Raw genomic sequence first — 10,528 nt, 5'->3', positions numbered from 1 at the left:
ATTTATAATTTTTTAATTTAAATTTATTAAAAAATTAAAATTATATATTTAAATAAAAAATTAAATCATAAAATTTTAAATTTTAAAAAATATATTATTCACTTAAAATATCCTATGAATAATAAATAAAGAAAAAGTAAATAAAAATCCATTCAAGTCCATTAAGAGCCTTATCCATTAAATTGGTCTGCGTTAGAAAATAAATTTGGGCCAGAGGACAGCCCATTACCCTTCAAAGCTTTTAAACGTGAGACCTAATTTACACATCACAAATAAACACCTACCCGCATGAAAAATTTGGTTGTTATGCATTTATAAAATAAAAGAAAATTTTGTGACATTTTAAAAAATGAATGGGTTTTGTGTAATAAAACAAAATTTATAATAACGTTTGTTTTAATTGTTTGCTAAAATAAAAGGTTTGGCGTATAAGTGTGATTCATATTCATAAACTATGAGGGATTTTGTGTAGGTTTAGAAATAAAAAGATTTTTATGTAATAAACATTAAAAAAGAGATTAGAGTAATTTATTATAAAGATTTAAAAATATTTTTAAAATATAATTTTAAAAATCATATACATATCAAGGACTTTTTCCATCTCAATTATTTTAAAATGGTCAGAGTATTTGGATTCTGAAATCGATTGAGGTTTCTGCTCAAAGTTAAAACATTTTCAATAATATTATTAACATTTTAAGTATATAAGCGTAGTTAGTTAATATTTATAAAAAATATTTATTATATTTTATGTAATAAATAATCTTCTGTATCAAATATCTTAACCCTTTTAGATGCTCAATATTAGTTTTAAAGTTTGATATTATAATTTTTTAATAATATTATTTATATATTAGTTTCATACTATTTTTCATAATAAAAAAATCGTATGAACACGATGATGTTAAATTGACAAAGTTCAAGTGTTATTCATAGAGTAGATCTTCAATTAAGTCTTTTACAATGAAATCTGTTATTATATTGTTTTGTAAAAATATTTATTAAATTAGTCTTTAAATATTTTTGTTAATGAAATGTCTCTTAAATAATTAATTCATAATTAAAATTAGTCTGTTAAAAAAATATATCATCACTTTACTTTTTTTTCGAAGATAAAAATGATAAAATTTTAAAGTGGATTTTTTTAATAATAATTTAATATTTTTTATCATTAATTTCATTAAACGTGTAATTTTTTTTATGTAGTAAAAGGGGGCTTAAGAATCCAAAAAGCATCTGTAATTTTAAAGTCTTATTTCTTTCTTTTTTCTATTTTGTTATGTCTATAACTAGACTTGAAAGTAAGTCAAGTTAAGTTAAATTTTGCATATGTAGTTTTAATATATTTAATAATTTTAAAGTTTAAATTCAACCTATTATTTATTATAATTTTTTATTAAAGTTATTATAGCATTTTTAAAAGCTTAATTTAATTTATTAATTTTTTCAATAATCTACTTTATATTGAAATTTTTAATGGGTTATTAAATTTATTTAGAAATAAACTATCTAAATAAATTTTCGTTTAAAAAATCACTAATACATATGTTTATTTATCAATTTTAAATTAAATATTTTATTTATATAAGTAAATTATTGAACGCAAAATAAATTTGATTAAACAACATTGTCAATAAAGTTTAAATAGACTATTATATCAGACTAAATAGATTTTTCTATTAAATTTAAGTTTGACTAGTTTAATTAGTTAAATTTTTTAAAAAATTTAAATTTAAGTCAGACTTTAAACAGACCTTAGGTATCGGTCAGATAATATAACTTACTATAACCCTATCCTTAACCTTCTATTAGGTTTTACTTTTATATCCAAAATAAATGATATGTCACAGAACATATATAGTTTGAAAAAAAAGAAAAATAGAATATCACTGGCGGCTTTAATCTTGTAGTTGAACATTGCCCCATAAGTATGAATACAATTGTATGATGGTTTAAAAAATTGATAAAGTTAACGTCTGAAAATAAAGAAGGGAATTACAAACACACCCTATATATTAATAATCAAATTCAACTTATTTTCTATAAATTATTACAAAAGATCTCAAAGGATGTGAATTGTTTTAACACCTATTTTTTGACTTTGAGAATCAGTCATGATACACACCATTACGGGCATTATCACTATTGATTAAACAACAATTAGTGACTTATCTTACTACCTCTATAATTTATGTACGCAGTAAACTAAATCAATGATACATGATCCTTGCTATATATTTTTACAATACTCTATCATTATAAATTACAAAATCAAATATCTGCTATCGATTAATTATGTTTGAAGAATATTATTGCATCTCATAATAACTCCTTTTTTTTTTTTTTATTGATTTCAACTAAATTATGTAGGAAATTCACATCTTTCTATTCAGCAAATTGAGAATCGCCTCATTCTGACTATGGTGAAGTTAATGTTGACGCAAGTTGTGATATGAGCAATAATAGTATTGTTAGTAATGGTGTTATAAGGTCTAATAGTCATAGATGGATTAAAAGTTTCATTTTATGATGGACAAATGTATCTTGATCGTTGAGTTACATGCAATAAAATGGGATATATTAAAGGATTTGTCAATATATATATATATTTGATCATAATTTAAAATTTTTAGATTGCACAATTTGTTCTATCATCTTTGATTTTAAGATTTTTTTTGTTATCGTTTATTCTTAATTATACAGCAACAATCATTTTAGCCTACAGAAACAATCGATTTCATTGAAGTTAAGAAAATTGTTTTGACTTTAAAATCTCTAGTTTGCACAATGTATTCTATTATTTATTGATTTTTCGATTTATGACATTTTATTTCATGATAGAGTATGGTTGAAATTGACATGAAGGGTCTATAATTGATGAAGTTTCTTGCATAAATTAAAAGTCAATGACATACGTTATTACGAATGTTTTTCATCAATAGCGACAAGTGTGTGTATTGTAACAGGAATTTGAATTTCAAAGTCAAATACACTGTTAAAGCAATTAATTTGCATGGTTTCAAAATTATTATAATAATTTATAGAGAATAAGTTGAACGTAATTATTTACATAGTTTACTGGATAAGTTTTTCCAGGTGACTTCAGTTTGATTATCAATGTATAATAAAACTAAGTCAACAAAAAATATTAACACAGATTACAAGTCGCCATTCTTCGATCTTTAAGAAAATTTAAAGTATACCTTTATTTTAGATAATAACTCGGTCAATTTATGAAAATACCCTATCATTTTAACTAACATCAAAATCTCTGTTTTGATTTACTGGATAGAAAACTTATACTTATGGTGTTATGATAATTGGGGACGGCAATGAAAAATTTGAAAATATTTTTCATGTATAGAGAATGAATTGAATACTTTTTTGTGTAAAAATCATATTGAGAATCAACATCACATCAGCAAAAATTCCAATTTGAAAAAGAAAAATATATTAAGTATTTGATTGAATTATTTTGCCAATATTTGCAGGAATACACCTAAGTGTTTATTACAAATAAATACTTCGGCTTGCATCATGCAGGATATTATTTACTATAATCGCTATAATCTTCCTGTTAACATCATTCTTCATAGATAACCCTTTTCCTTACAGCATTGAATTGCATCCTCAAACATTTCCTCAAGGCTATACTTGAACTTGAATCCAGCATCCATAAGTTTGTTCGAGATCAAGTGTGGAAGCTTGGGAGCATTAATTTTCTTCAGCTCGCTAGAAGAAGAAAGCAAATTAAATAATATTAGTCACAGTAAAAAGAAATTAACTACATAAATTTAATAAAGTTTTTTCTAATGGAGAAAGGAAAATATATAACTCACTCTAACGATGGTATTTGAAATTCTGGGTGTTTGGTAGAAAAAATTTCTGCTATTTGTTCAATAGTTACAATGAATGGTGAGCAATTATATCTTCCTTTTGGATTAGGATGCTCAAGCAGGAATATATGTGCTCGAGCCACATCATCAACATGCACCATATGGATACGTGTCCCAAATGGATTCTTCTCACCTGCACCATCCATTTGCTTTCATTAAGAATCTATTGGCATGGTAAAATCTGAATAGGTTGGTATTTTTTTGTGAATTCTACGTTAGAAAAAGTCAATATAATGACAAATTTTTTAATTAAGGCCCCATTTGGTTTACAATGGAAATTAATATTCTATGTTGTGCTTACTTTTCTGTAAATTTTGCGATAAAGATTGACTTGGACATTCATCTGATTTTACCAAAATTAAGTTTATTAAAAATTTAAAAATAATGATTAATTTTTTAAAAATTAACCCTTAAGAAGGATTGTGTTTAAGTATTTAAAAATATGTTTGTTATATTAGAGATAATTTTTTTAATAAAATTTAATATTATTATTTGTTTAAACTTGATTTATAAAAATTAGAATTAATAAAATTATTAAAATAGACAAACATTTTACTAATATGAACGATCGATTTTGGTAAGATTATTTTTTGTAATACTCTCATCTCTTACTTGACATGCTTTTTTGTCTGTGTATGTTTAAATGTATGTGTTTAAGATAAAATAACACTGCCATAATTAATCAACGTATGACCAATCAAACTAATCAAATTTCTCATCAAAGAAAACTCAGAAAAAGGGGTTTAGAAAATAGAAGATGAAGTACATACCAAACAGAAGAGCCAGTGAACTATAAACTGAGCCAGGAAGCTTTGGACAAATAAAGGGTCCGACAACAAAAGTTGGTATTAGAGTCACAACATCCAACCCATGTTGTTCTCCGAATTCAAGAACAGCCTTCTCAGCCAATGTCTTAGAAATCGAATAAGACCAAGCAAATGGCTTCAAGGCTCTAAGAATATTCACATCACTCCAATAACTCTCATCCATTACATCCTCTTCTTTGTCCTGCCAATAAACAGTAGAAGCACTAGAAGTGTAAACAACTCTCTTCACAGTTTTTGAATTCAAGCATGCTTTTAAAATTCCTAATGCCCCGTCAATGGTTCTTTTGGTCACTACTTCCTCAGGTTCGTTTGCTTCAAAATCAATTGGAGTGGCTGTGTGGAACACCCCAATGCACCCTTCAATTGCTGCACTGAAACTCTCTGGGTTGCTTAGATCAGCGTTGAAAAAGTGTAGCTTTTGAGATGCACCTGGGAGATTCGTGAGGAAGCTAACATCTTTCTTCCGCTCTATACATTAAAACATTATTGCATGATTTTGGTTATAAGTCATAACATAATAGTAAAAACAAAAGTACTATAACATTAATAACACCATGCATAACTTGATTTAATTAAATTGGAGACAAACACGTTATTTATCATCATACAACCATGCCAAAGACAAAAAGGAGTGTGTTTTGATTATATTTGATTTTTCCAATTTCTTGTATGAATATGTTGCTTCAAAATGAAATTTTGAAACAAAAAAGGCTTACCAGGATCAGATCTAATGGTGGTATTAACAGTGTAACCATCTTCAAGGAGTCTCTTGATGATCCACGAACCAATAAACCCTGTACCTCCAGTTACACACACTCTTCCTTTCCCCTCTTCCATTTGGACACACACTTTCGCTGAATATATGTGTAACTTTTTTGTTTTCCTCTACTTCTAGTTTTGTTGGTACGTTCTGCTTGAATCTTAATGAACATATATATATATATATGGTTACACTGTTATGGTTGTTAATTTTTCCATGGGCGTATTCGTTCAAACATAAAACATCCCCTTTTTGACTTAACTTCCCTGTAGGTTAAAGAGGGATCCTAATACCATCATTTGTTATTGGTTCATTTTAAAAAATAAAATAAAATAAAATTAGAGTTTTATTTTAATAACATATAATAATATTAAATATAAAAGCTTTATTAACTTTAAATTTTAATTGATTAACAATTTTAACATATAATGTAGCTTGTAGTAACCTAGACAATTTAACTTTAGAAAAATAATATTATTTTTATAACGGTCTATTAAATGTTAGTCAACAATATTGTTCACAGAAGTGACTCTAGCAAGATCTGTGAGAAATTTGCTGGGAATTGAAATAATCATCTTTGTCATATTTTATTAATTCTTTTAAAGATATAATAAGTTAAAATATTCTTCATATTCATATTTTATTTTTAAGAAAATATTAATTTTTTAATAATTTTTATGTTGCTAACTAGATGGCGGCTTGGGCTGCTAACCTTCTACGTTTTTGCTAGTACTGTGTTGATCTCTTTCATATTTTTTTAAATTAAAAAAGATGGCTTCAAAATTTCGAATAACTTGCCATATTTAATTAATTAAAAAATTATCAGAATGTCTCTGACTTTTTCTTTCCATTGGTTTCTGAACTTCAACAGGTTTCGGAGCAAGTAAACCCATTCTCTCTGTGACACAAGATCGATGCATTAATTTCAGATCACTCATAAAATTATATAACATGATATAATTATATAAAAAAGTATCAAATTTAATAAATAAATTCTACAATTAATTATGATAAATTATTGTTTTAAAAAATAATATATTTTTCTGTTAATTAATAACATAAAAAATAAATTAAAAAATTATCATTCTACACAAATATTGACCAAGTCAACAAGAGTATCCACCCTGACAAGTTATCTATCAACTAGCCAGTTCCAACGGTTTATCCTCTCTCTCGTTTTTTTCTTTCTACCTATTTATTTAGAACATTAATTGAAAGTATAGATGGCCAGACAATATATAATATAGAGAAAAACGTTAGTAACATTCTTCAACGTATTTATTATAATTAGTTAATTTTTAAAAAGTTAAAGCAATTTTTAAAAAAATTACCAATTTATAAAGTAAGTGATTTATTATATATATATATATATATATATATATATATATATATGTATACTGATCATAAAAAAAAATACATTAAAGAGTATGTTGTTATGATTTCTTTTTCTACAATTTATCCACCTTATACAAATTTGAGCATGCTTATAAGACTTTTTATATAATTTATTTGAGTTTATGATTTTAATAAAAGTTTTAATAAATTTACCAAAATATTTTGACATACAGTTCTTTTACAATGTGTGAAATATGTTAACAACTTGATTTCACTAAAGTTCCAATTTATTTACAATTTATTTTTAAAATAACAAGTTAATTAATCTTAATAAAATTTAAATTAAAAAATAGTTTATTATTGAAAGAGCTAAAACAACATAAATGGCAACTTCACCAAACTATATATTATCTGCATATTGACTCATTAATTTATTGTGGGTCTTCCAATTAGACTTTTACTGGGAATATCATTATCATAAAATATCACCCATTCCGACCACCACCCACCAAATCATCACTCTAGCAAGTTATTACCAGCTGGTTTAGGTTTAGATCAACGGTATGCAGAAGTTTCTATGAAGAGTTGTTATAGTCTTCGTTAATTAATTAATTTATACAGTTCTTTTAAAACTAACAAAGAAATCTATGGGGAGGGAATTGGTCAGAATGATTTGTTAATCTATCTCTATATCGTAAATTTAAATTTCTATTTTTAGACAAATTTTCTTTTACAAATTCTTTTCATCTTTAATTTATTGTTACTTAATATGATGAAATATATATTACTAATAATAAAGTTATTTATTTATTTTTATTTTATTTAATATTGCAAATTCTATTATGAGCCTTGCACATTCCCTTAATTATACCCTTAATCAATGTTCTGTTTGAAAATAACCTTCAATAATCCTTGGATTCTTAGACTCGTATACTGAAGTAAGAATACTACTTAATTGAATGCCAAACAAATTAACACACACTATATGCCAGTAAAGTGCCTTTTCTTTCAGCTTTCGAGCTATAACAATGCCTCTTAATTTCTTTAAGGCAAACTTTTAATCAATCAAGAAAATACACATGCACGCACGATTTATTGATCGTGGCAACGTGAACAATCTATTATAAATATAACATTATGTTACATAAAATAATATCAGTTAAGTTAATATATCATTATTAAATTATATAAGCTTTTAGGAAAAATTATAAAACATTAAACCGGGTTAAGATGATATCACATGAAGTGGTTACTAAAATATGATAAATTCATTTTTTTAAATTTAAATTCATCAAAATTAACTTCATGACTAGTCAAACTAGTGTAAAAAAGGATGAATGTTAAATACTTTGATTATATTTATTAATTGAAAAAATAATATTTAAAATTTTAGATTTTCATAATTATTATATATATATATATATATATATATATATATTCTTACAAATGTTCAAATTATTTAAAGTTTGAATGTCAAACTAAAATACTTATACAATTAATAATTTTTCATAAAAGATGAGATTTTAACCAATTCAACTATTTGTTTAAAGGTTCTTATTATAAGTAAATTAATTTTATTTTAACATATATTATATTTTAAAATATACGTAAATATTAATTTTTAGATGTTATAATCAGTTGAAAATATTTAAATTAAATAAATTTTAATATACATGATCATGAAAAGTGATATAAAATGACTATTGAATTAATTAATTTTATATTTTATAAAAAATTATTAAAAAATACAAATGTCTAAGTTTTTATACCCGGTAACAATAAAATATCTCTCTCTATATATATACTCACTTTAAAATTCTATAATTGATCTAAAATAGGTTGAGTGAAGAAAAAGACTTTGAAATTTTAATAATTAGTTAAGAGAGATCATTCTATTTAATAGAAACAATATACGTATTCAACTTTTTAAATTTTTTTATTACTTTAAACTAAACAAATATATTAAAAATATATAATTAATTAATTTTTTTAATGTGTTTAATGATATATAATGAGAATTTATTTATAAATAATATTTTTTTATTAAAAATTACATGATTCAATGTATATTTACAAATATAATGATTTTTAATACAATATTATTGTATTAAAATTTTATTATATATTTTTACAAAAAATATTAATTTAATATATAGCTGTATGCATTTATTCTAATTTTCTTAAAAAAATTTATCAATAATATAGTATATTTAGTCCAAATACTTTCAAGACTTTTTGTGATATTCTTTTATTGGTTTAGAAGTTTAATGTGATAGCATTAGAATAGCTTTTCAGTAATTTTATTTGCTTAACTTTCATATAGTATAATAAATTTTATAAAATTCATCTTGCAGAAAAACTATGTATATTTCAAAGACTCAACGTTTGAGGATATTTTTTGCTTACACCAAACAAAGTTGAACTACTGTTAGTAGTCAGCAGCACATGTACTTTTAAATTTGAAATTTTTATCAACTATATATTTTTAAACCTTTTAATGTTCAAAGTTAGAGTAATATAGTCGATAACTGTTAATAGACACCTTTGATATTAATTATTAAGACCTAGTCGTTGATGGCATGAGCACAGGAAGTAGAGACCATAAATAATTAATTGATTAAATAACGATCTATCTACAGTACTTTTCATAGGAATTTGTTTTAAGACACTAAATTAATCAATAATGTAAGCATTTTATCTCACTAGAAAATTTTGCTCTTGCATAAGAAACTAACCATCAAGAGGGAGAAGGCTCGTATAAGCAAGTCAATCACTGTGTATTAAATATTCAAAGCAAGAGTTAAATGTTAAAAATTACAAAGTAATAAAATTATTTTCTTGAATTAAGTTTACAATTAAAATAAAGAAAAAACTCAAATAATTGCTTTTTTAATATAGAACTAATGTTAAAAAAATTATGAAAATAAATATGAATGAAATTAAAACAAAGAATAGACCAAAAAAAGTTTAAAATTTACAATCTCATAAAATAAAATATTACAAAAAATAATAACAATCATAAAAATTAAAATATAACAAAAGTGAAAAATAGGCAACTGATAACTTTAAAAGATAATGGCAAAAAGACATAAAATAAATAATATGAATAGAAAAAGATTAAACTTTATTTAATTTGCATAGTAAAATTTTAAAGGCACTTACTATTCTAAAAAATCATTGTCAGCATGTCTCTCTCACGCACATATAGATAATTGATAATTACCTTATAAAAAAAGAAAAGAAAGAACGTAACTGAGATTAAATAACAATCCATGAAGAATTGGTCAAGGGAAATAATATAAGTCTAAAATTTATCATGCCACTTATTTGACCCTTCACTGGTTTTTTAGAGTGGGGTATCATTCTTCAATCTTCTTAAAAAAAATTTATAAAACAAACAATACACATAAACATCATCTTTTATAATCATCTTATTCAACTCAAATAATATATTTTTAAAATATTATTATAAAAAAATAATAAAAAGTGTTAAACAGTGTTCCATAAATATATATATATATATATATATATATATATATTAATGAATTTAAATATAGTTTTTAATAAAGACGTCTATTCCAATTCTTCTTCCCAAATCTTGTGTACATTTTGTAAGAGAAATATTTTTTTAACCCACTTTAAATGTTATATTAAATATTGGTTGAAAAAAATGGCTCAAGTTCTCACAAATTCTTTCATGCGTTGATTTA

At 23.9% G+C, this 10,528-nt stretch overlaps 1 protein-coding gene across 1 annotated transcript; it reads right to left on the bottom strand.

The window, feature by feature from the left end:
- Positions 1 to 3,430: 3,430 nt before the first annotated feature.
- LOC113866747 (vestitone reductase-like) lies at positions 3,431 to 5,628 on the bottom strand. The gene is made up of 4 exons (XM_027501552.1): positions 5,440 to 5,628; positions 4,667 to 5,191; positions 3,840 to 4,029; positions 3,431 to 3,732 (listed from the first exon to the last, which is right to left on the bottom strand). The coding sequence occupies exons 1-4, from the start codon at positions 5,558 to 5,560 to the stop codon at positions 3,591 to 3,593; spliced, it is 978 nt and encodes a 325-aa protein (XP_027357353.1). The 5' UTR covers positions 5,561 to 5,628; the 3' UTR covers positions 3,431 to 3,590.
- Between the last annotated feature and the right edge of the window lie 4,900 nt (positions 5,629 to 10,528).

The sequence above is a fragment of the Abrus precatorius genome, unplaced genomic scaffold (genome assembly GCF_003935025.1).
Source record: "Abrus precatorius isolate BTA unplaced genomic scaffold, Abrus_2018 Scaffold10, whole genome shotgun sequence".
NCBI classification, from domain to species: domain Eukaryota; kingdom Viridiplantae; phylum Streptophyta; class Magnoliopsida; order Fabales; family Fabaceae; genus Abrus; species Abrus precatorius.
The sequence above is the reverse complement of the archived record's forward strand: the minus strand, read 5'-3'. Positions and strand labels throughout refer to the sequence as shown.

What these genes read in the sequence shown, in the direction of transcription:
- LOC113866747 (XM_027501552.1), bottom strand. Translation starts at nt 5,560, where the DNA reads ATGGAAGAGGGGAAAGGAAGAGTGTGTGTAACTGGAGGTACAGGGTTT. An exon ending in TTCACTGGCTCTTCTGTTTG is followed by an intron (nt 4,030 to 4,666) that starts GTATGTACTTCA and finishes TGGATGGTGCAG; the next exon opens with GTGAGAAGAATCCATTTGGG. An exon ending in TTTCAAATACCATCGTTAGA is followed by an intron (nt 3,733 to 3,839) that starts GTGAGTTATATA and finishes TTCTTCTTCTAG; the next exon opens with CGAGCTGAAGAAAATTAATG.